This window comes from Asterias amurensis, chromosome 20 (genome assembly GCF_032118995.1).
Source record: "Asterias amurensis chromosome 20, ASM3211899v1".
NCBI classification, from domain to species: domain Eukaryota; kingdom Metazoa; phylum Echinodermata; class Asteroidea; order Forcipulatida; family Asteriidae; genus Asterias; species Asterias amurensis.
Genome location: NC_092667.1, coordinates 3,588,537 through 3,615,156, shown reverse-complemented (window position 1 = coordinate 3,615,156; position 26,620 = coordinate 3,588,537). Strand labels below are relative to the sequence as shown.

At 39.0% G+C, this 26,620-nt stretch overlaps 3 protein-coding genes across 5 annotated transcripts in view; 2 read left to right on the top strand and 1 right to left on the bottom strand.

Moving 5' to 3' along the window:
- Nucleotides 1-6,965, top strand: part of LOC139952233 (GREB1-like protein) — a 34,697-nt gene extending 27,732 nt beyond the window's left edge. For all 3 annotated transcript variants that reach the window (XM_071951301.1, XM_071951300.1, XM_071951298.1), the window contains 4 exons: nucleotides 73-211; nucleotides 836-1,067; nucleotides 2,374-2,505; nucleotides 2,744-6,965. In XM_071951301.1, coding sequence (XP_071807402.1) covers nucleotides 73-211; nucleotides 836-1,067; nucleotides 2,374-2,505; nucleotides 2,744-2,910 — 670 coding nt within the window. In that variant the 3' untranslated portion in view covers nucleotides 2,911-6,965. The remainder of the gene's footprint in view (nucleotides 1-72; nucleotides 212-835; nucleotides 1,068-2,373; nucleotides 2,506-2,743) is intronic.
- A 737-nt stretch (nucleotides 6,966-7,702) lies between these two features.
- Nucleotides 7,703-11,084, top strand: LOC139952432 (cytochrome c oxidase subunit 6C-like). Its single transcript, XM_071951559.1, has 4 exons — nucleotides 7,703-7,830; nucleotides 9,042-9,163; nucleotides 9,571-9,716; nucleotides 10,374-11,084. Exons 2-3 carry the CDS (start codon nucleotides 9,049-9,051, stop codon nucleotides 9,699-9,701), a joined length of 246 nt encoding a protein of 81 aa, XP_071807660.1. The 5' UTR covers nucleotides 7,703-7,830; nucleotides 9,042-9,048; the 3' UTR covers nucleotides 9,702-9,716; nucleotides 10,374-11,084.
- Nucleotides 11,085-11,207: 123 nt separating this feature from the next.
- Nucleotides 11,208-20,130, bottom strand: LOC139952431 (uncharacterized). The gene is made up of 11 exons (XM_071951558.1): nucleotides 20,096-20,130; nucleotides 19,384-19,504; nucleotides 18,484-18,952; nucleotides 16,551-18,063; nucleotides 15,868-15,973; nucleotides 15,597-15,677; nucleotides 14,252-15,120; nucleotides 13,149-13,280; nucleotides 12,503-12,715; nucleotides 11,895-11,974; nucleotides 11,208-11,704 (listed from the first exon to the last, which is right to left on the bottom strand). Exons 2-11 carry the CDS (start codon nucleotides 19,491-19,493, stop codon nucleotides 11,597-11,599), a joined length of 3,681 nt encoding a protein of 1,226 aa, XP_071807659.1. The 5' UTR covers nucleotides 19,494-19,504; nucleotides 20,096-20,130; the 3' UTR covers nucleotides 11,208-11,596.
- Between the last annotated feature and the right edge of the window lie 6,490 nt (nucleotides 20,131-26,620).

Here is a 26,620-nt window from a genome sequence, read left to right as displayed (position 1 = left end):
ATTGCTGAACTCGTTTATTTTTGAAATTGTTGTCACCTCATTATATTCCGTTTTCCTTTGTTGCTATTTCAGGTTTTTCAGTGAGGATATTGATTTCAACCTGAGAGCTCATACTAGCTCTCTCGTTCTATGCCAGCTCAATCGTTTCTCCATCATGAAGAAGTTCATATCCATTGGCGGAGAGACGGTCAATGTTACACCATGCAGCAAGGTACCAGACTACTCCCATGTTTATACTGTAGAAATAATAAGATATTTTGTTCTGCAAGGTATGTGGAGCAACCTCACTACCATGGGCAGCGCGCCGTATCACCCGCTAGCTCTGCGTATGTCTCTAATCCCTGGGAGGCAAACTCCGATTCGTGTCTTTGATTGGCTATCATATACGCACAAAATTTGAAACGCTGTGCGTCTCCAAAAAGCTCTATACGCCGAAACGCGTGCGTATAAAGATGTACGTATTCAATTTTTTTTGTCAAGCAACACTGAATGCCAAGGCAAGTTTATGACTTTTGTTACACACAGCGCATCCAGCTGTGTGCGACTAACGCCCAACACAGAACGGATCAACCACAGGACTAATTGTAATATCCCTTATTTTTGGATATTTTTGAGTTACACTTCCAGGGGTTATGATAGAGCAAGGCATGCTGGGAAAAAATGGCGCGGCGAGATCGATCACCCCTGGGAACGAAGTTGTATGTAGAGGTTTTTGAAGTAATAGCACAGACCAGGAACACCGGTGATGAACCCCTTCTCTTTATACTCAAACTATAATATTCTAACAGTATTCCAACTATATTCCAATAGTATTTATTTTGACTTTGATCTGCAGTTGCCTTCTTCCGGTGCAAGCGGACACAGCAAGGATAAGATCCTCTTCCGTAACTACGTCTCCACCCCAGACAGTGAAGAGCTAGTTCCCCTTATAGCCCCACCCCAGTACCTCCTTGAATGTTTCTTGGAGAGTAAGAGTGGAGAGAGGCTCTTCCCTCTGGCCGTTGCTAATCCCGAGAGCCCTGTCCTTCTGGTCGACTGCTACCTCAACTTAGGATCACAGATTGCCGGTAAGATTTCAATGTTACAAAATTAGATTATTGTGTTCTCGATTCTGAAACTTCTCTGTCCGAAAAAGTGGGTTTTTCAATACATTTTGAAAAAGCTGAAAAGAGACTTTGAGCCCCTCTTTAAATAAGATTGTATAGCAGGATGCCGGAGGGTTATATTTATGAATGTGCTACATGTTTGTTTTTGATATCTGAGATTTTTATATTGTATTTTCTTTGTCAAAAATTTGTGATTCCTTCCATGTGCTCTGTATTGTTTAACAATATAACAATGTTTGTTTATGCAGGAACTTTTTTTTATGAGACTCGGACCATACCTTCTTCAGCTTTTCCATTTTTGGGAACAGCTGATTTAAAGTTGTTATGAATGTGCCATTATGTTTGATTTGTTTGCATACATTTTGATATTTTAGATTTTGATACCATATTTTGTGTGTTTCCATTATTTGCTGTGTTCTGTATAGATTTGTATATTTGCTTAGAAATTGTTTCATATGATATTGTGATCATGCTTGGCCATTCTCCTCATTTTGGGGGAAACTTGATTTCAAATTTGTTGTACATTTTACACTGCTATCAAAGCCATTGTTGTGGCTTTATTTATTTGTTTTGTTTTTGTGACCAAAGACATAACATTCGTCTTTAGACGAGTTGTCAATATTACCGTTGTGATTTGTATTGTAACATTTCCTTTTGTTTAGCAGTTAAGATTGGTACAGAGTTCAGATCAATCTTAGCTCTTTGTGAAATTGAGCCCAGTTCATTTATGTCCCCTATGTTTACTTGGCCCCCATTCATCAGGTGACATTCATGACAACCCACTTTCCCTTTGGATCTTTGTTCTTGTTGCTTTTTAATACATAAAACGTATATGTGTCACTATTCATATATGTATTTTAAAACCTTGTTTATATTACATACTTATGCATATTCTGTGCTTTCATTTTTTATCTTATCATGATTTAATTTTTTTTGTTAATATGTTTTAAATGTAGTGTTATGGCCAGAAAACTTGCTTACAATTTGGTTAAGAAGAAAAGCTAATCAAATCCTTCATGTAGGCCTACTATACTAAGCGTAATTTTAATCTGGTATTCTGTTTCCACTTAGTAAAATGTATCCATGCTAAGCATGACATCAAGCACTTAACACATAGAGCCGCTAGGCTTAATATATTTTACTATAAAGAAACTTCTCCCAGTACATATCATAGTCTATTAGGCCTAATTAGTTGAGATGTTTTGCCAACTTCACATCATGATTTTTAATTCACTATGATACTTCCCCCCCCCCTCCTTATTTGCAGTACATTTCGTGAGTTCCAGACCACATTCCATCAACACAACGACAGACAGCTTGATGTTCAGTGGCCTTTTACTCTACATGTGCGATGCATTTGTAGAGAGTAATTTCCTGAAACAGTTCAAGTTTGTAACAGGTCAGATATTTTTAAATTCATTAATTTGCTGGTTTGTTTTTTTGTGTCCCTAGATTTTTTCCCCTCCATATGTATTTTTTCTAAAGATTCAATTTTAATGAGTCGTTGACTGTTAAGATGGTTACAAAGAAATCATGAATAATGATTAAATAAATGTTTCCTTCCTCGTATGAATAAAGTGCCAGTGACAGTATTGTTAACCAGAATTTGGTTTGTTTCTTTGTTAACTGTTTTGCAGGGGCCAGACTTTGTCTGATAAGTCCAGACAGAAGCACCCTCCGTCGTCAAGTCGTCCGATTAGACCTTGAGGACCGTTGGCGATTCAGGCTCCGAGATGAATTCCAAACGGCAAACAGAACGGAAGATCGTCCACTCTTTCTCCTTACAGGAACATACGGTGACTAAGATGCAGCTCTGGGCCCAGTTTCGTCGCTCAGATTACCGCAGAACTCTGGGCTTACGATCTCTGCTTACTGTGCAAGCGCAGAATTTCTGCGCTAGCTGTGTAAACGAAGAATGCTAGTAATGTGAAGTATCACGCACACAAGCAAAAATTCCCTGCTTACGCGTGAAATATGCTTGATGTAAGCCTGGAATTCCCTGCTTCCGTAAGCGTAGACTGGGCCCCTGTCTTTATCCGCAAGGATAAAGACAGGTACCTGCTACTCAGATCCAGTGATTCCTGTTGAATCACACTTAGAGATATACCACAAACCCATATCAATCCACGCTTAGAGATTTACCACAAACCCATATCAATCCTACACCATACCAAAACTGCCAGCTCCTCCTGCCGTCGATTTCACAAAGATTTAGGACTCGTCTTATCTCGAGTTAGGACGAGACGAGTAACTCGTCCTAACTTAGGATTAATCTTAAGGTCTTCATGCTACAGTGTATGGTTGGGACTCGTCCAAAGTCCTAAGATTAGTCTTAAGTTAGGAAGAGTTTTGTGAAATCGATGGCTGGTTCTTTAGAAAGTTCCCTGAAAATAAACCAATCTTTCCATGTTCTGATGAACAAGTTTTTCGGATCTCCCTTATTATGAAAACTCTTTCCCTATTACAATGAATGTAATTCTAAATACCTCCCTGATTATTTGACAAAAACTTCCCGATTGCAAGATGCAAATGTTGGCTGCTCTGCCATGCAAGCCCCAGTTCTTTCAAAACAGTTCTAACAAAATCGACCCCTAAATGAGGTCAGATGAAAAAAAATTGTATGTTGTGCTTTTCCTGTTTTATGTTGAAGAACAAGTTTAAAACTGTGTGTGTGTTTTGTAAATAAAACAATTGGTTGTCAAAACTACCAAACTTAATTTGATATAATGGGACTTTATTATTGTTATGCCTTGAACTGTATGGCCTTAAGTCACACACATATTTAACTTTTTTCAATCCACTGTAACTAATATTACTATTTTTTAATGAAGTTATTGTTCAATATATCGACCCCCCCCCCCCTCCCCCATTGACGAATGATACCTCTTATTTTTAATTTAGCGTACCATATCTTAACTGTATTTTTGGACATGATAACAAATGTGAATATATAAAAAGTGAATGTATTTCTTGTCGGGTATAACAGAGGTTTAGATACGTGTATTTTAAAGTGCAAGACATTGATATGTCGCTCACATTCACGTTGGTGTAATTGGACACTTTAGAATGAAAAGTGAAAGTATATCACTGTTCACCATGTAACAGGCATGCAACTTTTCAGCTGATCAGCTAATTTCCTCTTTTTCTTTCAAAACAGTGCCATAGAAAACTCAACACTGTACAAAAGTTAAGTGTGATCGGCCATTTCCTCCTTTTTTTTGCAAATAGAAAGTTACATGTCTGATGTTATAATAGTATCTTGGTGTTAGTGAAATATTAGTTAATTAAAATGTTTGTAACCAGACGGGGCACACATGCTTTTGATAGTACAAGAGGCATACCTGTGTAGAAGGGCATTCGCATTGCATAAATAAAGTGGCCTTGCCCTTTTAAAGATGGAATTCCAGGCCTGATACCTAAACCCTCAAGTTATACCTACTTGGGTATGTCTATACCTCATCTATACCTAGTCTACCAATAGCATTGCTTCATACAAAACCCTTAGGTTGTAGCTCTGCTTAGTTAGGTTGCACTTGTGTACTCGTATGTACCTAGTATATCCTGAGCACCGATACCTGAATGTCTAGTTATACTTGATTGGGTAACTCTATACCCAGTCTACCCATAGCATTGAATACTTAACCCTCTTGTTATACCTACTTGATTGTAGGGGGCCTACCTGTACCCAGTTTATACCTAGTCTATCCTGAGCACTGATACCTGAATGTCTAGTTATACTTGATTGGGTAACTCTATACCCAGTCTACCCATAACATTGTATACTTAACCCTCTTGTTATACCTACTTGATTGTAGGGGGCCTACCTGTACCCAGTTTATACCTAGTCTATCCTGAGCACTGATACCTGAATGTCTAGTTATACCCGATTGGGTAACTCTATACCCAGTCTACCCATAGCATTGCATACTTAACCCTCTTGTTATACCTAGGGGGCCTACCTGTACCCAGTTCATACCCAGTCTATCCTGAGCACTGATACCTGAATGTCTAGTTATACCTGATTGGGTAACTCTATACCCAGTCTACCTATAGCATTGTATACTTAACCCTCTTGTTATACCTACTTGATTGAAACTGTACCCAGTTCATACCCAGTCTATCCTGAGCAATGCACACCTGAATGTCTAGTTATACCCGATTGGGTAACTCTGTACCCAGTCTACCTATAGCATTGTATACTTAACCCTCTTGTTATACCTACTTGATTGTACCTGTACCCAGTTTATACCTAGTTTATACCTAGTCTATCCTGAGCACCGATACCTGAATGTCTAGTTATACCTGATTGGCTAACTCTATACCCAGTCTACCCATAGCATTGAATACTTAACCCTCTTGTTATACCTACTTGATTGTACCTGTACCCAGTTTATACCTAGTATATCCTGGGCATACCTGAGTGTCTAGTTACACATACTTGGGTAGATCTATCTGTACCAAGTCAACCCATTGGTAGCCCAGGATATCCCAGAACACCTTGATAAGTAAATTACAAAATATAGCATTTTATAACTTTGGCAGGGAAAAATATAGTTTATACATGCATACCTAATTGAAGAAATCAAAGAAAATGTGAACATTTAAAAATATAATCTTTCATTTTGATTAACCTTCTGTTGTTTCGAGAGAGGAAATGCAAAGCTTTTTGGGTTTCTTAAGAAAAATCACTTTTTTTCTGATGAGCTTTATTGCCAGTAACAGAACAAAAGTTTTACATTTGTTTACACTAAAAATTATCACCATAGCAACTGATTATAATTTTTAATATCCGATCAGAAGAGAACGATTTGTTAAAAATTTAAGTAAAATAACTTTGTTTTGATATCTGATGTTCATAGTTTAGGGCAAACATCATAAAACAATCCATATTTATTTTTCAAACTATTGAGTGAGTATTTATTTTTTTTTTAAGTGAAAAAGTGCAAAAATAATGACCCAAATATTATGCTTTCAAAAAACTTTTCACTTTGTTCTTTGGGGTTTCCATATGACTTGGGAAGCTCCTGAGTTTACAGTGCTTATCGCGGAAGTTTGTTTTTTACAGTGCAAAGTGGTCTTGGACACGTTGAATATAGCAAGTAGCCCTAGTTTATTCAAACTTGCATATTTATCTAAATTATTCTCATATCAAAATATAGAAATGCAAACGGGAGTACGGTTCATTGATGCTTAAGTCTTAAAGAACAATTTACTGAGCCTGAACAAAATATCACACAGTTAAACAATTAAATTATTGTTTATTGTTTATTGTTTCACATAGTATTTATCTAGTATTTATAGGAGTCACTCTGCATGCTAGAAAAAGCTTTCATATTTTTAGAAAATCAAAGATTAATCTAATCTATAAAAAAAATAGTAATAGTGTGCAAATTACATGTGAAGAAAGATTGAATCGTAAACTTGGGTGTGATCCCTGGCTATACGGCAGTTACAGGCTGACTGGTATTCCTGGATAAAGATATTGACCAAATGAGGGATCGCAAACATTAGGGCTAGATAGCACAGTTGGTAGAGTGCTTGCACGTTAATCCAGAGGTTGCATGTTCAAATCCCACTCTTGTCAATTTGTCCTTGTTCAAATCATTTATGAAGGGGAAAAAGTAACAAAGCTGTAACAATTTATTGTCTGTTTTTTAACCCTGAGAAACTTAAAATTTAAATAGAACAGAAAAGTCCTAGTTAAGAGGCGAAAGTTCTCTTTTTTTGAAAACAAAACAAAGATGTATCTGTCCCCAAGAGTTGTAAAACTTCACAATGAGTAGTAGGGTATGTAAGACGTTTTAACCGGTATCTTTATGTAAATAAAATCTACCTTGTATACATTGTCAGGTATACACCCTGTCGGTATAAACATTTTGTTTGATCTTAGTTTTGTGTTATTTAGTTATCAAATACTCCAATAGACCGTATTGAATATGACGTCACCGTTCAAATATCTGCGAGCGTGTGCGTGTGTGTGTGCGTGCTTGTGCCGTAGAAATCAAACCGGGAACATTGGAATTTCAGCTTTGAGGGGCAAGGCCATTTCCATTTCAAAGGACACTTCCATTGGAAAGTCTTTGAGCCTATATGGGAAACTTTTGAAGGGCAAGACCAGGGCAACAGAGGCGTGGCCTCCCGGCATCCATGATTCCAGGCTGGCAAATCCCTTCCCTAAGCACCAAGTATAATATAGCTGAGCTCTTAATGTACATGACACAACTCATGGGACCTGTGGCTTAACGTCCCATTCTTAGGACGAAGCAATCATGGTGAAGTGTATGCTTTGGGACACAAATGTCAAGACGACCGGGACTCGAACCCACACTCTGCTGATCAGAAACACCAGAGCTTAAGTAAGGTGTGTTTGACCATACATCCATGCCACAACCGACATTTTTCAACGTTTTTTGTATGGTGTGTTTTATTGAAATCTAGGGGATGAGAATGAAGGACATCATCAACTTTATGATCCCCCCACCCCTCTAGAGCACCGCCTACTTTAGGTAACCATTTTTGAGCACGGCATTTTCAACCTCGTTCACCTAAACGAAGCGCACGTATGCACCATACGGTACTGCTTTTAGCACAATTGTTTCGTTCGCCCCCGCTGTTATTTCGATCGTGTTTGCTGCGTCGAGCTATCGAGTGACCTGTGAAAAAAAGGTTGTGCCACTGAAGGCAGCCATCTTTGAATAAAAAAGTTGTGAGGACCATTTACACGGTAAGAATACCATTTTAAACGGTTTGTTTAAACTACTTTACATTATGTATTATCTACATTAAAAAATAAATACAACAGAGATTATAATACATTTCTTTATAGCAGATAAACAATGAATTATGAAAGCAACACAGTTGTTGTAAATGTCATGTTTTTGTGTGAACTAAATTTGCCGGCGTTTCTCTGTTGCGTTCGATCGAATCGTGGAGGGTCAATTACCTCGGGTAGAACCCATGATCAAATGAATCGAGTCCAAGTTTCTCTGGGAACCTAAAGTAAAAAATCAACATTACATTTACAATACATTACTCAACAAAACCTTGTTTTTGTTGTTTTTACATTTGGCTACTATCAAGAGTCAAGTCAAGTTTAATAATAATAGACATGAATGAAGAAAGAAAGAAGAGGGAGTAGGCCGAATTGGTTCTGTGAAGTCTAAAGAAAAAGACATGAAGAAAGACCTCTCTGTAATCATGGAGCTAGTGTGTAAAAACTAAATTATTGTTAATTGGAGAGTTAAGTAGTTAAATAAGCATGATTAGTGTTTCTGTTTGTTTTATTTTAGTCTACTTATTAGTATTAAACATGATGGAATAACCATAAATTAAGTCTACACTTTACTTGGTCCTTGGAAGAAGAATAGATTGAAAAATTGAATGATAGCGATAGATATTCCTAGCCCTTCTTAAACTAAAAATTTTTTTTTTTAGGACCTTTTGTAGATCAAGCTTTTGGCCATGCCATGAATCCATACTCACTGTGTGAATGAAGATGTTTTTTCTAATATAATTTACCTAAGTTTACATAAGTTTCAGATTTATTAGTCTCAAGTAGGGTCGCGTATTAAAATCTGTTGAACGTGCTAAAATAATATTCGTCTCATCTGCATGCACTGAGAGTAGAGACAAAAATTTCTCTGGTGAAATTGTTTTACTTGTTTCTCAAAACTGCAACACCTCAGCAAGTAATATTTACCTCAGCAAGTAATTTTACTGCTGACTTTAAAGTTTATAAACTGAAGAATTGGTGGGCAGTTTAAATTAAAATACTTTGCGGCCACCTTTGAAAGAAATAAAAAATAAAAAGGCCCTCCTCCTCTTTTTGGAAAAACCCGGACGATCAACTGGTGTTTTTTTATTACTTGGCCCTACTCCTAGAACTCTTGAGGTTCGATCCGCCATCCTAATCATTAATATTATTTGATCTTGTAGTATCATCATGGCAGCACTACCAAGACCTCAGATGAGAGGCTTACTAAACTCGCATCTTAAGAAACATTTCGTCATTGGAGCAGCCCTATCAGTCGTTGGTGCTGCAATGGTCAAATACTTTGGTAAGACAACTTTTTATAGAGACTTGGGGGATTTAACTTATGAAGCTGTTTAGCAGAAAGTACTGCTTAGCAAATTTATTTGTTAAGCAAAAAACCAGTGGGGTACCAGATGCAATAATGTTAACTTTTGGGAGTTTTAGCTGGGAACCTGTTTCTGCTAAGCAAGATTTTTCTACGCTTAATAATATTCGTGCTCACATGCTTAATAGGGTCCTGGCTAGCCAAGGTTGTATTGCACACCTCCAACATATACAACATGATGGAGTTCAGGGTATGAAGGTCCCATACCTTTGTGATCAAATTAATACAAGACTTTTTTTCTGGATTCCATACACAATACTAAGAACATTAAGGTAATTTGCATTTTGAATATTTGACTGACCGGTATTCATTTGTCATTGTTTCAGTGTATGACTGGAGGAAGAACAAATACGCTGAGTTCTACAAGACGTTCGACGTGCAGAAGGATTTTGAGAGAATGAGAGAGCTAGGAGTGTTCCACTCTGTCCGTCCACTTAGCGAGGCAGCCGATGAATAGACTAGAAATTAATAGGTTCGTTCTCTAGGGCAAAGTAATCACTGATAAAACTCCCAAGGACTCACTGATTATAAATTTTATAATTTTCAAAAGATTGAAAAATTGTTTAAAGATTACTGAACAACTTCATAAAAAACACTACCAGGCCTGATACTTCACGGAGGCAGCGAAGGCGATTGCCTGCATGCCCCTTGGTGCCCTTGAAATGCTTCAGTAGAAATTCCCTGATAGCGTGCCCTTTACCAAGGAGAAATGCCTTGGTGCCCTTGCCCTTTTGAAACAAAGTGTACAGGCATGCAATACCCTGCCTAAACTTGCTCTTCACCATCATCTAGCGCAGAAATTCGGGCGCTTGCCATGCAAGCGGAGAATGGTGACTGTAAGCGCTGAATAGACCGATCCATTAAGCCCCGCCCCATTGCGTATTGACCAATCACAAAGCAACGAAGGTCCGACAAATAAAGTCCGACATGCGTGCGCATATGCTTGGCGCGCGCGGCAGTTGTGCAGAAAGGCATTGGAGAGGCGCAAGTGTTCTTGCTCACACGTGCGCCGTGGGTAGAGCCTAATGGATCGGTCTATTGGGGAGTAAGAAGAGCCATGAAATTGGGCCCTTATAGACAGACAATACTCGCAAGTAACAGCAATATCTCTTTCTCTCTCTCTTTGCAGGTTTTCTTCATTTGTGTTTTGGTTTGGTTTTGAAAGAAGAGAAGCAGGCATTGTGATAGTTTACAAGGACCGAGAGCTTTGGCCGTGTTTATATTGAGTCTCCACCAGGGATGGATTGATTTGAAACACAATTGAAAACAGCAACGGCATCATAAACATGTTTAAAGGGTTCTATGCAATGTCGATAAATAAGTAACATTCGGGGATTGGCATGTTAAAATGAGGTTAACCCATGCCCAGCTATCGGATTGACCATATTACATGGTAGAAATGACAGTATTCCAAGAAAGTACAACTTGTCAGTCAGAAATTAAAGAAATTTATTCATTTATTTCAAAGCTTCACAAATCAATTATACAAAAAAAAATTAACAAACCAATGTGTTACAAATCTATTAAGGGTTGACGTATTAAACAACAAAACACTTGATTAAATCAGGGTTGAAATCCAACAAAACATTGAATGCTTACATGTGTTTTGAACATCTGACTTTTTGGTTCAGGTTCATTATTGTCAAAGTATTTAAGCTAAGGCAAAATCTGTTTGAAGCCCTGAAAATTTGCTGTGTTTGGACCATAAATTCATTTTCAAGTTTATTGACTTCATCAAATCTTGTAATGACCATTATAATACATATGGTTTTCAGTTGCATGTTACATAATTTATGTTTGAAAAAGAATGTTTGAATAAATTAGATTTTAAAAACAGAAACTGACTAATCTGCAGGTGTTATTTCATTTATAAACATTTAATTGAAAATTACCTGTAATGATAAACTTTGTGTTACAGGAACATGTATTACAGTTTACTATGATAAACCATACTAAACGTCACAATTGCCATGGTCTAACACTATGGAATTCTGCGCTTGCAATCATCAATCTCTGCTTACAGGGTTAGCAACAATGTTAAGTCAATTGAAGAGAACATCAGCCTGTATTAGCACTTGTTTATTTCATGGCGATGGAATTCTGTGTTTAATTCTGTAAGCTATTAGTAAGAATTTCACGGTAAGCAACACTATCGGACTTGGACCACCTTGATATAAAAAATAGTGTTGAATTTTTTAAAAACAATCTAACCAATCATGGAAGGTATTCTGTTTAATTGAAAGTTTATCACGATCGTTAGCACGATTGAATGTTTTACCAACATTCAGTCGTCCGTGACAGAAAGGTCTATTGGTCTTATCAGAAATTGGTTTCTAATTGTAGACAATGACTTCATCCATGTACAAGTTCCCCGTAGTAGGCGGTAACCGTCTTGATTTTCTTGTTTAAGAAGTTCTGTTCCACCTCCATCCGTCCTCCAGGACCAGCAAAAGAAGCTAACTACAGAGAAAGAAACAACAAGAAAATATAGATTTTATAATATTAAGTTTTATAACCAGTATCACCATAAATCTCAAGATTTTGACTTTGTGTTGCCCCATTAATTTCATCTCTGTTTCCCTTGACTATACAGCAAACTTTGACCCTAAACCCCCAAAGAGTTGAAATGTAGGACAATAACTAATCTTACCTGATCTATGTCAGCGTTTCTTGGGACAAAGAACGAGATATTCTCTGTAATCTGTTTTGTCTTCTCAAACAAAAGGAACGTGTTTTACAAGTTAAGGAAAAGTATTCCAGAGTTTTCAATGACACAGCTGTACACAGGCCTTCCTGCAATCTAGTATACTGAAGTTTTAACTAAGAGTGGATTTGTGGTAAGTGCTGGACTCGAACCTGAAGAGGCAATACAAAACAAACAAATTTCTATTTTTGTTGTGTTATATTCCTGCCAACGAAACCAATGATGCCTCATAAGTGAAATAAATCACTATAGTTCACAAGCCCAAGGAAACCTGTAAACAAGGGTGTTTCCATCGGAACCAGAAACACCGGTTAGCCCAACTTTTCCACAATAAGTGTTCTGGGTTCTTTTAAGTGCACTACCAATTCTAGTACACATGGCGTAATAGGGCTTAATGTCCCATCGGAAGGACAAAGCATTTATCATAAACTATCTAGGACACAGGTGTCAAGACCAGGACTCTAAACCACAATCTACTGATCGGAAACACCAGAGCTTGAGTCCGATACTCGGCCATGACACGCATAAAAATAAGAACTTTTTTAAAGGATATGCATCAATGTCCATTTTGGTCACATCATACACCTCTGCCTGCAAGTAGTCCGGTCCACCCCAGGGAGGGCTCAAGAATACCACATCAGCCTTCAAGCGATCAGCCAACAGAAAGTAGTCCCCCTGAATGAACTCGATGCGGTCGGCGACGCCGTAGATGCGAGCGTTATGGCGCGCACATTCTATCTTGGCTGGGTCGATGTCAATTCCTATCACTGTCAATGGAAAAAGTCAAAAACAAGGTAAGAGTAGAAAACATAGTTAGCCTGGCTATGAATGTGCACAACATCGCTCATTGAAAATTATTTTTCATTGTCTCAACAAGGTCAGACATATACGATTTATTTTATGTATTCTGAAAGCGTCTATATCGTAAATGTACAATCTTTTTTTGTACTAAAAAATGATATCAATCGTACACGTACAACCAATACCGAACATGTTATCACAAGAGGGCATTATCACTCAAGAATTCTTATTGACTTTGTTGTTTGAACCAAGGCAACACAAATCAGCAATATTGGTTAGAAAGGCTTATTTGTTTAGTTGTAAAATACAGAACTTCAAAACGCAAACAAAAAGCGGGCACTGAAAGAGTTGAGTTTAATAATAAAAACTACAAAAATATTTTCTCGAAATATTGTGTACCTCTCTCGCATGTGAAGGCCAGTTGTATTGTGTTCCCTCCGACACCACAGAATGCATCAATAACTAGATCAGAGCGACATCGCTTAGCCTGGTGCCTGGCTATCTTCTCTGGGGTCACTGAGTACCAACCCTCTGTAATTGGGAAGAAAATGACAATTGGGTAGAACAGAGTACCAATATATATTGAAAATATTTTTGTAGTTTTTATTTGTAGAGTGTCATGGCCGAGTGGTTAAGAGCATCGAATTCAAGTTCTGGTGCTAATTCACCGGAGTGTGGGTTCGAATCCCGGTCGTGACACTTGTGTCCTTGAGCAAGATACTTTACTATAATTGCTTCTCTTCACCCAGGGGAATAAATGGGTACATGCGAGGGTAGAGGTTGATATTGTGAATGAAAAGCTTTCAGAGCGCCACGGCAGCTCGGGGCTGTATACTCCCTAATGGGAGCTGAGAAAGATTAAAGGGATGTTTATTGGCCCAATGACCAGGGGACTAATGTAAAGCGCATTGATACAGTTTATTGTGAAATGCGCTATATAAGAACTTGTTATTATTATTATTACCAACACTTCAATTGGGTAGAACAGAGTACCAACACTTCAATTGGGTAGAAAATTTCAATTGGATAGAACATAGTACAACACTTCAATTGGGCAGAAAATTTCAATTGGGTAGGACAGAGTGCCAACCTTCCGTAATTGGGTAGAAACTTTCAATTGGGTAGACAATTTCAAACAGTCGGTGCAAAAAAATTGTTAATGGAGTCTTCTCAAAAGGCGAAAAAGACAATTTTAGATAAACACAAAATAAAGAGTGTAGTTAATTAACATTTGAACTTCTTTGAACTGTAGGTATTTGAAGAAAAAAGGATTCTACATCTGATAATAATGTGCACTGTATATGACTGCTACATGTGATAGTATTTCAACTTAGCTGTACAGCTTTTTTACTAACAGGCCTTGCTCTTAAGCTTTTTTAAAAGTAGCTCACTAGCCTACAGCAGTTTTTACTAGACAAAGTACGCCAGGCTAGTGTTAAGATTGAGCCTTGAATAATACTTTCATTTATTATTTTTAACATTAAATGGTAACGATAGACTACCTTGATCCATCTTGATCCCATGGTCGAATCTCGAGAAGAGTCGATACCGTTGCACCCAGTACTTCATCATCTCAGGATTATTGCTAATCTCAGGATACTCCTTCAATCTTGCATCTTTAGACCCCTTCGCTGACTTCTTACCCCCACGTTGAGAATCTTGTACAATCTTCTTGGTGAGCTTCTCATCTTTGATTTCCGTCTTAGAATCCTGTTTCTCATCAGACATTCTGTTCTTGGGAATTTCAATCTCGTCTGGTGGTAATGATGACGCATCGCTTTCCTGTTCAAGACACTCTGGTTGCTGTGGCAACACACCGCTAACCTGACCACATCCAGTGGCTGGTAGCGATGTGTCATCCGATTCTCTTTCACAACTGTCTTGTTTCTGTGGTGACACACACTCAGAATTCTTTACCGGCTCCTCTATCGGACAAGAAGACCCTTCTGCCGCCTCCCCCAAAGATTCCTCAGCATCCGAACCTTCATCTTTCATCGTTGATTTTGATTCTGAACGTCGTTGAGTATCAGAATTTGAATCTGTCTCTTGTAACACCGCCTCCTTAACATCGTTTGCATTTTCCTCTTCCACATCACAATTCTCATCCTCATCTTTGTTAATCAAACTAAGAAAGTCCTTCACCCTGCCCAGCTTCTTGCTCTCCGAGACTTTTGAGACCTTCGATGACCTCCCTGTGACCTTTGACCTCTGAACATCCGGGTCATCGTTACTGACCTCCTCCTCATTATCATCATCATCAAACCAGACATGCATTGCTCTTTTCCTCATGTTAAGTGACTTGGACTTTCTCTGGGCATCCTTACGCAGGTAGCAGATTTTGACCGAAGAAAAGTCTGGCAGATCCTGCGGTCTTGTGTAAAGAGAAAAAAAATACAACACTTTTCTTCAAACAATTCAAAACATCTCGATTAAAAAATGTTGTTTAATTCAGGCCTGCCTGTTCAGCCTGTTTTATTCAAAATAACATTTCAATGAATCAAATTACAACAAATTTGATTTTCTTTTTCCATGTGCTCGATATACAAAGGTTATTTACCATCGATAAAAAAATCCTAAATAATATCCATGATCTCAATGAAAATATTACATGAATTAAATTGTTGATGGGTAGCACCCGCTGCCAAATACAGGATTCAAACTGGCTTATCGCTACCCAGCACGTTTAGTGGTCAAGTGCCTGCTCTAAACTGCAAGTTCGAATCCTACCCGAGTAGACTGTGTTTTTTTCCCAGAACCCCAAAACACAGTGTTAAGCGCACTTCAGGGAAGGGCTAAAACCAAAATAATATGCAAAACTTCTGTTACAATCAGCAAAAACCTTCTTACTTGCTAGATGAGGGATTTGAACTCAGTCCAAGCTGTGCTAAGATTTCTCTCTCACCGTCTTCCTCTGCATCTAACTCATGGCTATCGAACGAAAAAATTGAAACACAATTTTAATAAATTTCTCACAATTATATTAAAGGCAAAGTATACCTTTGGTTTTTTGAAATGTTCAACTGTTTTACCCCATGTGTTTTCATGGAGCTTCTAGGAACAGTTTTATCAGGGCTAATTTCTTGATATCTGAAGAAAATAAGACCAATGTTTAATTTACCCTCGTTTAATTTTTGTAGGTCGCTCATCTGGTGGGTCTTCATCATCCCCTGCTTGCCTGTTGCCATCACCCCGACCACCAACTGGCAATCCACTGCTGGACGACCCTACACATAAAATATATTACATGATGTATAAAATTTATCTATAGTTGATTTTTCTGTCGGCAGTTAAAAGGCTAACTATTTTTTTCTTATTGAAAAGTACCACAAATTATTGGTCATAAAAACATAATCTTACTTTGTAACGCTCCTACTGTGTGTCTTACCAATCAATATCATCCAAGAATGATAGATAAACTACATAATGTTGCCTGCAATCACAATACTATGTGGTGAATGCATCAACACAATACAGTCAACCCTCCTACTGTCTGACCATTCAATATCACCCACAGTGGGTTTGAATGATAGACAAACTATGCCAGCCTACAATATACTGTCACATGGTGAATGCAACAACACAGTACACAGTCAACCCTCCTACTGTTTGACTATTCAATATCATATCCACTGTGGTTTTAGAGTGCCAGATAAACAATGCCAGCCTGCAATATGATATCATGGGATAAATGCCTCCACAATATTTACACACAGTCATGCTACAATGCAAATGAATGATACCCAAACGGCTTATCAACCTGCTGAAAAATTGCACCAATAGTAGGAGGGTTAAAGTACATACCTGCAGTTAGTGAGCCACCATCTCCACTTCCATTGCCACTCTGTTGTTGTTTCTTCTGATCTGAACTCCCATTTGAAAGTTCATCCCCAGAGTCAACCTCCTCATGGTTTTCTTCACCACTTTTATCACCACCTACCCACCCTGAAGATGTTGTATCACCCACCACGTCGCCATCACCATCCCCACACTCACCACTGTGAACTTCTGCAGAGATTGTCAGGCAATCGAGGGACTTTCCAACAGAGTGACACATATGTTTGCCTTCGGAATCTCTTTCAACAAGTCCTTGATCACTACATTCGGAATCTCTCTGAGGCTGGTCAAAGTTATCACATGGTAGTTTGTCCAATTTTGATTGGCCAATAGATTCGTCCAATGAATAACCTACTCCGAGAGTATTCTCGCCTGAATTTGATTGGCTGTTACTTTCTGCACATGAACCAACACTTTGAAGCAGCTGTTGTGATTGGTCGGCTGTTTCGGATGTGCTCTTCTCTGATTGGTTCAATTCTTTGTCTAGTACCCCACCTCCATCACACTCGGAATGTTTATTACCTAAGACAGTAGAATGGTAATACTGGTGATAGTACCAGTATACCTCTGCACAGTGTTCATCCCACAATCGGCTCCAGTCTACACTCCACTCTCCAGGTGTACTGCCTAACACATCACTAACACCCTCAGCCAAAGCAGATGCCCTCTCCACCCTTACCTCTGTTTCCTCCCAACCATCTAGGAGGTTTTCAGTTACTTGAGATGTTTCTATTGTACCTTCGTCTCCTTCACTTGGCTTTGCAACATGTCTACTTGTTTCTTGAGGTGATAAAGTATCTGTTTCCTTGCCTTTTGCCAAACTTCCTGCAGTATCTTTAGAGTTTGGGTCAGGTTGCAAGACAAGTTCCGTTGAAAGTACTTCCGGGAGTGAACCTTGTTCTACTCCTCTGGCTGACTTACTTGCCTCACTGGGTTGACCTAAAATGTCTTCACTGTGAGTTGCTATTACAGAATCTGTCTTCATGTTTGCTTCCGATCTTGGCAGTGTATCAACTACATGAGGAATATCTTTTGTACAGGATATACATAGCTTAGGAATATCACTCCTATCATCTGTGCAGTTGGTGTTTCCATCTTGTACTTGATGACGGTCCGGTGGAGTTTCAGATTCAGCTTGGTCTGGATATTTCTGCAGCCAGTTTTCCAAAAGAAGATTTTCTCCATACATCTTCCAATACTCCTCCCAACCATTGTCATGGTTACCATTGCCATGGCAACACTGTTCATCCACTGATGTCACAGCTGCCCAGTTGCTAGGCAACGGTGCTTCTTGGCTATGCTGACTGACGTCAGCCACTTCGGATCCGCCCTTGTGGTGCATTGCATCTTGGGATACGCACTTCTTTGATGCATGCTGGGAAAGGATGATGTCTTCAGCCCAAACTTGTTGCTTCTTCTTTTTCTTATTCTTGTTCCGTTGTTTATTGCGGTGCTTGGCTCTAGGCACAAATTCCTCATCCTGTGAAGGGAATAAGTAAAGGTCTATTAGAATCCCTCGTCCAGCCACCTTGCTTGGAGTCTTTCTGAATCTATCAAAATCCAACAGTATGTGGTGACCCCCGTGGACTCCAATTAGACTATTGTAGGGTGTCATGGCAGTTTTGGTGGTTAAGTCATCAGAGTGTGGGTTCGAACCCCGGTCATGGCACTTGTGTTCTTGAGCAAGATGCTTCACACTATAATTGCTTCTCTTCACCCAGGGACATAAATGGGTACCTGTGAGGGCAGAGGTTGTCTTGATGTGTATGAAAAGTCTTTTGAGCCCCATGGCAGCTCAGGGCTGTATACTCCCCAGGGAGCTGAGAAAGATTAAAGGAATGTTGTCGCCCAATGACAATGGGGGAGGGGGGCAGGGGCACAAGAAAACAGGAGGACTTACCTCATCCAGGTCTCGAGGTGATCTTACAAAGCTGAGAGGGAGTCCCATTCCTTGCATCAACGTCTCCTCTGATTCAAACTCGCCCTGGAATGGCAAGCTCGGCTTAGCGTAAGGGTTCTTGACTATTCTGCCAACTTTTATCTGGACGTCACTTCCATGCTGACTTGATGAGCTGCTTTGCTTTTCATCTATAGTGGCCTTGTTAGTGATGTCACTATCATCATCTAATGAATATGCATGATCTTCACAAGGCCTTGGAATCTCATTGGGTACTGGATGGTCGACATCATCAAATGTTGACTCTGATTGGTTGAAACTACGGCTGGGATCCAACGCTGCATCTGATTGGTTGGTTTGGAGAATGGCAGGTGGATTGGCTGATCCTGATTGGCTTGAATCCAACTTTAAAGCAGATTCCTTGATGTTTTCCGGCTTACCATAGAGACCCCATTCATACAGCTTAGCATCACTGTCAAGAAAAAATAGCATTCAAATGGTTGTCGTTATAATCGTAATATTTTCATTTGTAGTGTAGTGGTAAAACAGAGTAGTTGGAGACTGAATTACGGTAAGAATTTATAATTTGTAAAAATTTTTGAGATTGCGGAGTAGATTTTCTGTCGCCCTCAGGGCCAATGAGAGTTCAAAGGACACATAGAGCCTAATTTTGGCGAGGAAAGAAAGAAATAAAAAAAGAGATTTGCGTTCCCAAAATTAAAACTTTATAAAAGAACCAGAAAAAAACACACTTATTATTGTTGTGAGAGATGTCAACCTATGAGGTTACGGGAGACGGTAGCAGAAGGAAACTGCATAGTTCTTGGAGTAGGGTCATCTATGCCTTAAATGTTGCCTGTGGTCGTTTATTGTGGTTATATATGAGCAAGAAGTCATAGCTACCTGCAGAATGCCCTTGTGCACCTGACAGACACTTGAGGGCGCTGTTCATTTGCAGTTGGTGGCATGTTGAATCGAAGTTCTGCAATGCACTGAATGTGATGATCGGCCATCTGAAACAATCCTATAAAAAGTTGAACGAAACGAGAACGCATTGGAGTATCAAGATGTATCCAATAAGTTGATAGAAATCATACACTCTCTCAATAACGAGATTTGCCAAGATCTTTCCAAAATATTGGTTTTATGACTCAACAGAGTAGCAAATCAGAAAAAGTATTTGATTCGCTTCTAAAAAATTCTATTTCTATTCTAAATTTAATTATTTATTTCAAATTCAACATGTTCAACTTCAATTATCACATTCACAATTTGCTAAGTTTTGGTTCTTGCTTTGGGTGGTTGTGTTAAAGCATGTTCAAGATAAGGTTATCCTATAGCTATAGTATATTAAGTACTGACAATGATAATGATAAACGTATGAGAAACGTACAAACACACAACGTACAAATACAATGCATGTTCAATTTGTAAACATGGAAATGTCAACAAAGTCTCGGTATTATTGACTGCAAAATCATCCAAGATCACCCTAAAAAATACGATCTATGGTACCAACGTAATCCATGTACTTTAAACTACATATAAAGCAACTCCGATCTCAACGTTAAAGCTTAAAAACCTCTCAAATTGTTAAAAAAAGTTCCGTACTTACTTCGTCCGATTACTCCAACTTGCAGACACTCACGTGTTGTTTACGTTACCGGTAATCTTAAATAGCGCCCTCTGTTGACCACAAACTGCTTGCATTTTCCGAGTAATTATTGCAGTGTTGTGAATCGTGCAACCGCACTTCTCGCTTGGTCCATGCACAAGCAATTATAGATCTCAATAAAGTCACTGTTTAATCAAACTATTCATCTGTAATTACGATTAAGCCATCTTTTATAACGAGAAAGTAATCCATGCTTTTGTAAAACGTACCTTCATAATAAAGGAATTAGTCAGTAATTACAATTAATAATCCTCAATATTAATATTATAGGAACGAGTAATCGGAAAATTAATTTGAAATAATTTACTGGATTTGTAGAAGTCAGATGATATTACCATCGAATTATGAATGAACCTTTTGTGACCCACATATCATTTTTTATTTTGTTTCCAACAGCCGATCAAACTGTTCAATTTTATTGTAAAGTAAAACATGATCAATTTTTGTCCCGCGGCAGGGCCTCTGCCTGGTCGGTTTGAATAAAATTCAAGAACAAGAAAACAAGTAAAATGTTTTAACTAGACGTGGTTCAAGACGCTCCTGTTGTTTATTATCAAGACAGATGTTGCCTACTCCTGTCATGGAAGTAGCATGCATGCGGGTTCTACCTCCATGCTCCTGCTACGGGTTTTGAACCAAGACTATGTTTCAACCAGCGTCTACCTTCAAACTCAAAGTGGATTTATTCATGACCGTGATGTAGTGACATTGAAACCCACTCTCTAATTGCACAAAGCAAATGATTGTAAAATAAGAACTTATCCAAATACCTCGAGGGATTAATAAGTTACTCCAAATGGAAGGGGGAGGTAGACCAGACCACACACTAAGTTCACGTGTCATTGCCACCCACATTGAAAGTATAGGGAAGAAATCTTGTCATATAAGACAAGATTCGAGATTAGACCGTGGACACAGGAGTATGTAGTACCGATCCAGGACAGTGATAGACGGCGGTTGATAATGGATAGCCACGGTCTGACCACAACGAAATCGATCTAGCAGCATGTACCAAGGAGGATTTAACACAATAAATTATAATTCAGTGAATATTTTTTATAAACTTAGATTTTAGCAGGAATAAGTTATATTATTTGAGGAACCTCTGTTCCCTAGTCTGACGCATTCCTTAAAGGCAGTGGACACTAATTGGTAATTACTTAACATAATTATTAGCATAAAACCTCACTTGGTAACAAGTAATGGGGACCCGTTGATAGTATAAGAAACAGTTCCCTCTGAAGTGACGTAGTTTTTGAGAAAGAAGTAATTTTCCACGAATTCGATTTCGAGACCTCAGATTTAGAATTGAGGTCTCGAAATCAAGCACCTGAAAGCACACAACTTCGTGTGACAAGGGTGTTTTTTCTTTCATAGTTATCTCGCAACTTCGACGACCAATCGAGCTCAAATTTTCACAGGTTTGCAATTTTATGCATATGTTGAGATACACCAAGTTGGAAGACTGGTCTGTCTTTGACAATTTACCAATAGTGTCCAGGTCTTTAAGTCCTCCCTACCTCCATGGTCCTCCTGTCAGAAAATACCACCGTTTTAGAGAAAGTGGCAGTTTTCACCCAATGTGAATCTTAGAGCAAACAAATCTTTGCAACAAGTGTCTGTCACATGTTCTGGATCATATTTCTAATGGTTGGATTCACCAATTAGTGATGGTATAGTGGTCTTTGACAATTTATTACCATGTAGCGTGAGCAATTCTAAATGTTGATAGCGTATGGCTTCCGTGGTTTCTCCACTCCCAGAGCAGCACCCCTCGTCCATTTTTCACCTCTACACACCGGCGTCAACCATCCCACGAAATTTTCCCGCCCCTTTTCGCTCCTAGATTGTATTACACAATTCATGTGGACAGAATGTGTGGACGATATGCAATTAGCCATAAACGCCAATATTTCACAAAGTGACTCCACCATTGTCCATAAATCTCCAAACGCCCCAATGTGGAGTCAAACCTGACGACATGATGTAAACAAACCAAAGACCAATAATGCAGGAACAACAAATAAACAACTTCCAACCTTCCTCATAAGGGACGGAAGTTAGTCGTAAATCTGTCAAATTCAACCGGCAGGACCAGTGTTTCCCCCCTCAGTAAACCATAAATAATTTCACCCCAATAGACCGATGAATTGAATTTAGAGGGATAATAAATAACACGGCAATGATTTTCAAAACAGAGATAAACACATCAATCAATAAACACACCTGATAATAAACCGTTTGTTTAACCAGATGTGTTTTTGATGATCAGAAAGTGTCACAGTGGAGGTTTCTCAGTGAAGAAAGGTTCACAGTGAAAGATTCCAGTGAAAGGTTCACGTGAAAGTTTCACTGTGACAGAAGTTCACTGTGAAACTTTCTGGTCATCAAAACAAAGACATCTAATTGCACGAACGGTTTACAGTGAAAGTTTCAAAGTGAAGGAAGAAAGTTTCACAGTGAAGAAAGTTTCAAAGTGAAAGATTTGCAATGGAAGACGCAGTGAAAGTTTCTCGATGAGAGTTCTCATACAATCATGCGTGAATTTTTAATTGAATTCGGAGCAACTTACGTTTTGAAAGGAATTTTATTTCAAATCATAAAACGCACTTGGATTTTACCAATAGAGACATTTCCCGAGGAAGTTTTTTAGTTAGAAGGATATTTCAAAAGGATTTGGAATTTAATTGTACTTTTAATTTGTAATTCAACTTTGAGATCGAAAGTCCGTCAAACTGTTAGAACCTTGACCATTCACAGAGTCATAGTGCACGTTTTTATCAAGGACATTTTTTGAAATCAAATTCTGATCCCGGTGATTATTTGTGTTTCATTCCAGTAAGTACCGAAGTATTAAAGTTCAAGGCCGCTTCAGTTTCACTATTAGTTATTGATCTGCAATATTAGTGTGTCTGGTAATGGTTTAAACCTTAATCAAAGTATTGGCCCTTATATACTGTTCCTTAAAAATCTGAACAATCTGTCCTTCTGCCCCCCCCCCCCCAAAACCCCTATGAGATCATGGAGCTATGACACTGATTGAAAATAGTTGAAAAAACCCGTTTACCAACCCAAAGGACCTACGGTACAAACGCTAGAATAGTTTGTATAGTAGTAATAACTGACGATTCGACCCTTAGCACAATCTAACAATAGTGTGCATAGAAAAAAAAAGTTTGTAACAGGTTACAGCCCCCCCCCCCGCTCATGAGCCTCATTTTCGTTACCTGTTTTTGAGCCTCAGTTTCGTTACCTGTTTTTGAGCCTCAGTTTCTTTACCTGTTTTTGAGCCTCAGTTTCGTTATACCTGTTTTTGAATGGAATCACATAAAAATGGCAGTACCATTAAAATCTGCTGTTGTGTATAGGCCTCCGGATGGGAAGGTACTAAATACTAAACTCCGCAGCGGTTCGGCCCATCGGAGAATACCCGAGCGAGAATGACCTTATGACGTCATTTTGCATATGCTTGCATCTTTTAAACATGAAAATATAAACAACCAGGTCCCAGTGGTTAGTCCACTCTTATGTAACAACTCCCCAAACCTGCTGCTACAAATGTACTTTAATATAGAGGTCTGAAGCAGTACTGATCTTTTAGACATGAAAATATTAACAACCAGGTCCTAGTAGCCTTGATCAAGGCGCTACAGCCAGCCGCGACCCGCAAAATCCCAGTCCCAATCACTGAATTCCACCAGCGCACCCCCATACATAACACAGTGCATATAATACGTGTACAGCGTATGTGCACACCTATACCTACTGTACATACACATTACCATCTCAAGTCAATGGGAAACTACACAACCATACGCAAGTCAATGGGAAACTACACAACCATACACAAGTCAATGGGAAACTACACAACCATACACAAGTCAATGGGAAACTACACAACCATACACAAGTCAATGGGAAACTACACAACCATACACAAGTCAATGGGAAACTACACAACAATGCACCAGTCAATGGGAAACTACACAACCATGCACAAGTCAATGGGAAACTACACAACCATACACAAGTCAATGGGAATTGACACAACCATACACCGGTCAATGGGAAACTATACAACCATACACAAGTCAATGTAAACTACACAACCATACACAAGTCAATGAGAAACTACACAACCATACACAAGTCAATGGGAAACTACACAACCATACACAAGTCAATGGGAAACTACACAACCATACACAAGTCAATGGGAAACTACACAACCATACACAAGTCAATGGGAAACTACACAACCATACACAAGTCAATGGGAAAGTACACAACCATACGCCAGTCAATGGGAAGCTATACAACCATACACAAGTCAATGGGAAACTACACAACCATACACAAGTCAATGGGAAACTACACAACCACGCACACGGACGTGGCATGATTGCTAGCAGTAATACGTCATTCTCAATCGCGCCTGTGATTGGCCAATGTTTAGAATGACATGCCCAGATCATGCACGCCCTTTTATCGGAATTCCGATAAAGCTGTTACAGACCCATCAAGGCTGTTGTTTGAGCCACGTGTGCGAGGTTGAAAGTAGAAAGACACGACCGTACTCACGACTTCGCTATACTGTTCTCGCTGTACAATTTACTGTACAATGTACTGCATACATGTACGTTGTTCGTGTATGTACAGCGTGCAGACTGCCGAATTGTGCCGCGCCGGGCCGGGGCACACTACGCCAACAGCCTTGAGTCAAGGCTGGTCCTAGTGGTTAGTCCACTCTTATGTAACAACTCCCCAAACCTGCTGCTACAAATGTACTTGAATAAAGAGGTCTGAAGCATTGCTTGCATCTTTTAAACATGAAAATATAAACAACCAGGTCCCAGTGGTTAGTCCACTCTTATGTAACAACTCCCCAAACCTGCTGCGTTGGGGATCGTCGCGAACCGTGCCGGAATGTTCCGAGAGCATACGAAAAGTTCCGAACCGCTGTTGAGGTTAGTTTTTAGTGCCTTCCCTACGGATGCGCCACAGTACGCCTGTAATACTGCGTTATTTATAATTGCCCGAGTGAGGGCGGGCTTCGTTCTCACCGTTATTTTTTGCTGTAACCCCCATATCACACTGGATGTTCTTTTCTATGGGAGGTTATCTATGCTGATACCATTGCTGTGTGAAACGGCTGTAGCAATAATCGTTTCAAAAACGGTATTTGTAGTGACATTTTAAACGTAAGCATAGGCTCTGATTTGCTTGAATAAAAACAAAAACAGGTAAATTTTGACCCGGAAGTTATTAGAGTTAGGCCTACACACAATGTTATTTTTATGAACAGCAATACTTTATTAATGACACCCTACCCAATGATAAAGGAATATCTGCTGCGTTGATGGTGACGCATAGGCATAGTTGCCCCCACCCTCCCCAAAACAAACAACTCCTTGCAATTATCAACCCTGATCATAGCTCACAGATAAACCAATGTGGCTTCCAAGCTGCTTCTTCAAATAACCGTACAGAAAAAAGACCGAGGGACAGCCCTAACCAACGCACGTGTTGTCGCCCCGTATATTGCGGTTTTTCCAGGGGCGTGATGCAGCGAGAGGATGGCGTCATCCGTACATTATTCACCTATGAGTAATGGCTATGGGTTCTTAGGATTGAAAACACTTCCATCATTAATAAGGAATCTACAAACACTGAGTCATCTCTAAATTATACATTGATAAAAAAAATACATGCTAGAATTGATATCTGTAGAGAATTAAGGTCATACTGTGTTTAGTTTGTGCAAAAGAAATTAATAGCAGAGTTTCTCCAAGGCTAAAATGACAAATTGATGTACAAATGGACTGTTTGTACAGAAACAGTGTTGAAATTGTGTTAACGCAACTTGGGAGTGTATAATGTCAATTTTAAGCCACTGTTTCTATGACAAAAAAATTAACACAACGGGAGCTGAGTTGAAGTTGTGTTAAACGCAACTTGTGAGTGTACAATATTAACCACATAATTTCTTCGCAAATTGTAGTACATCGGTTGGAAAGTAAGGTTGTTTTTGGTGACTGTTTCTTAAACCAATAATTAACTTAAAACGGCGATTCATCATTGTTTTTCATGGGCTCACAATCGATATCAATAACATTGCAACAACGCCCTTTATATATACTATATTGTTCGATTGCTTATCTTTTGTAACATTTGTGACAAACAAAGGACTGCACATGATCTGTTTTCCAAGGGGCGGCTTAAAACCGCTCATGGCAACGCTGTAAACATTGAAAGCCGTTAGTGTCAAAAACAGAATTGACGTCATGTTCTAAAAATAGAAATGACTTCATCGAAATGACGTAGGAGCTCATTGGGCAAGTGATGACATCATTCACTCGAAAATGCACCAAGGTGCACCAAGGTCCACAATGGAGACCCATCTGCCCTCAACATGTTAAAATTTCGTCTTAATTAAATTCAAGAGACTTGAGCAAAGAGTCAATT

Coding starts and splice junctions, on each gene's coding strand:
- LOC139952432 (XM_071951559.1), top strand. CDS start 9,049: ATGGCAGCACTACCAAGACCTCAGATGAGAGGCTTACTAAACTCGCAT. Junction 9,164..9,570: donor TGCAATGGTCAAATACTTTG/GTAAGACAACTT, acceptor TCATTGTTTCAG/TGTATGACTGGAGGAAGAAC.
- LOC139952431 (XM_071951558.1), bottom strand. CDS start 19,493: ATGGCCGATCATCACATTCAGTGCATTGCAGAACTTCGATTCAACATG. Junction 18,953..19,383: donor TGCACAAGGGCATTCTGCAG/GTAGCTATGACT, acceptor TTTTCTTGACAG/TGATGCTAAGCTGTATGAAT. Junction 15,974..16,550: donor TGGTGGCTCACTAACTGCAG/GTATGTACTTTA, acceptor TTTTATGTGTAG/GGTCGTCCAGCAGTGGATTG.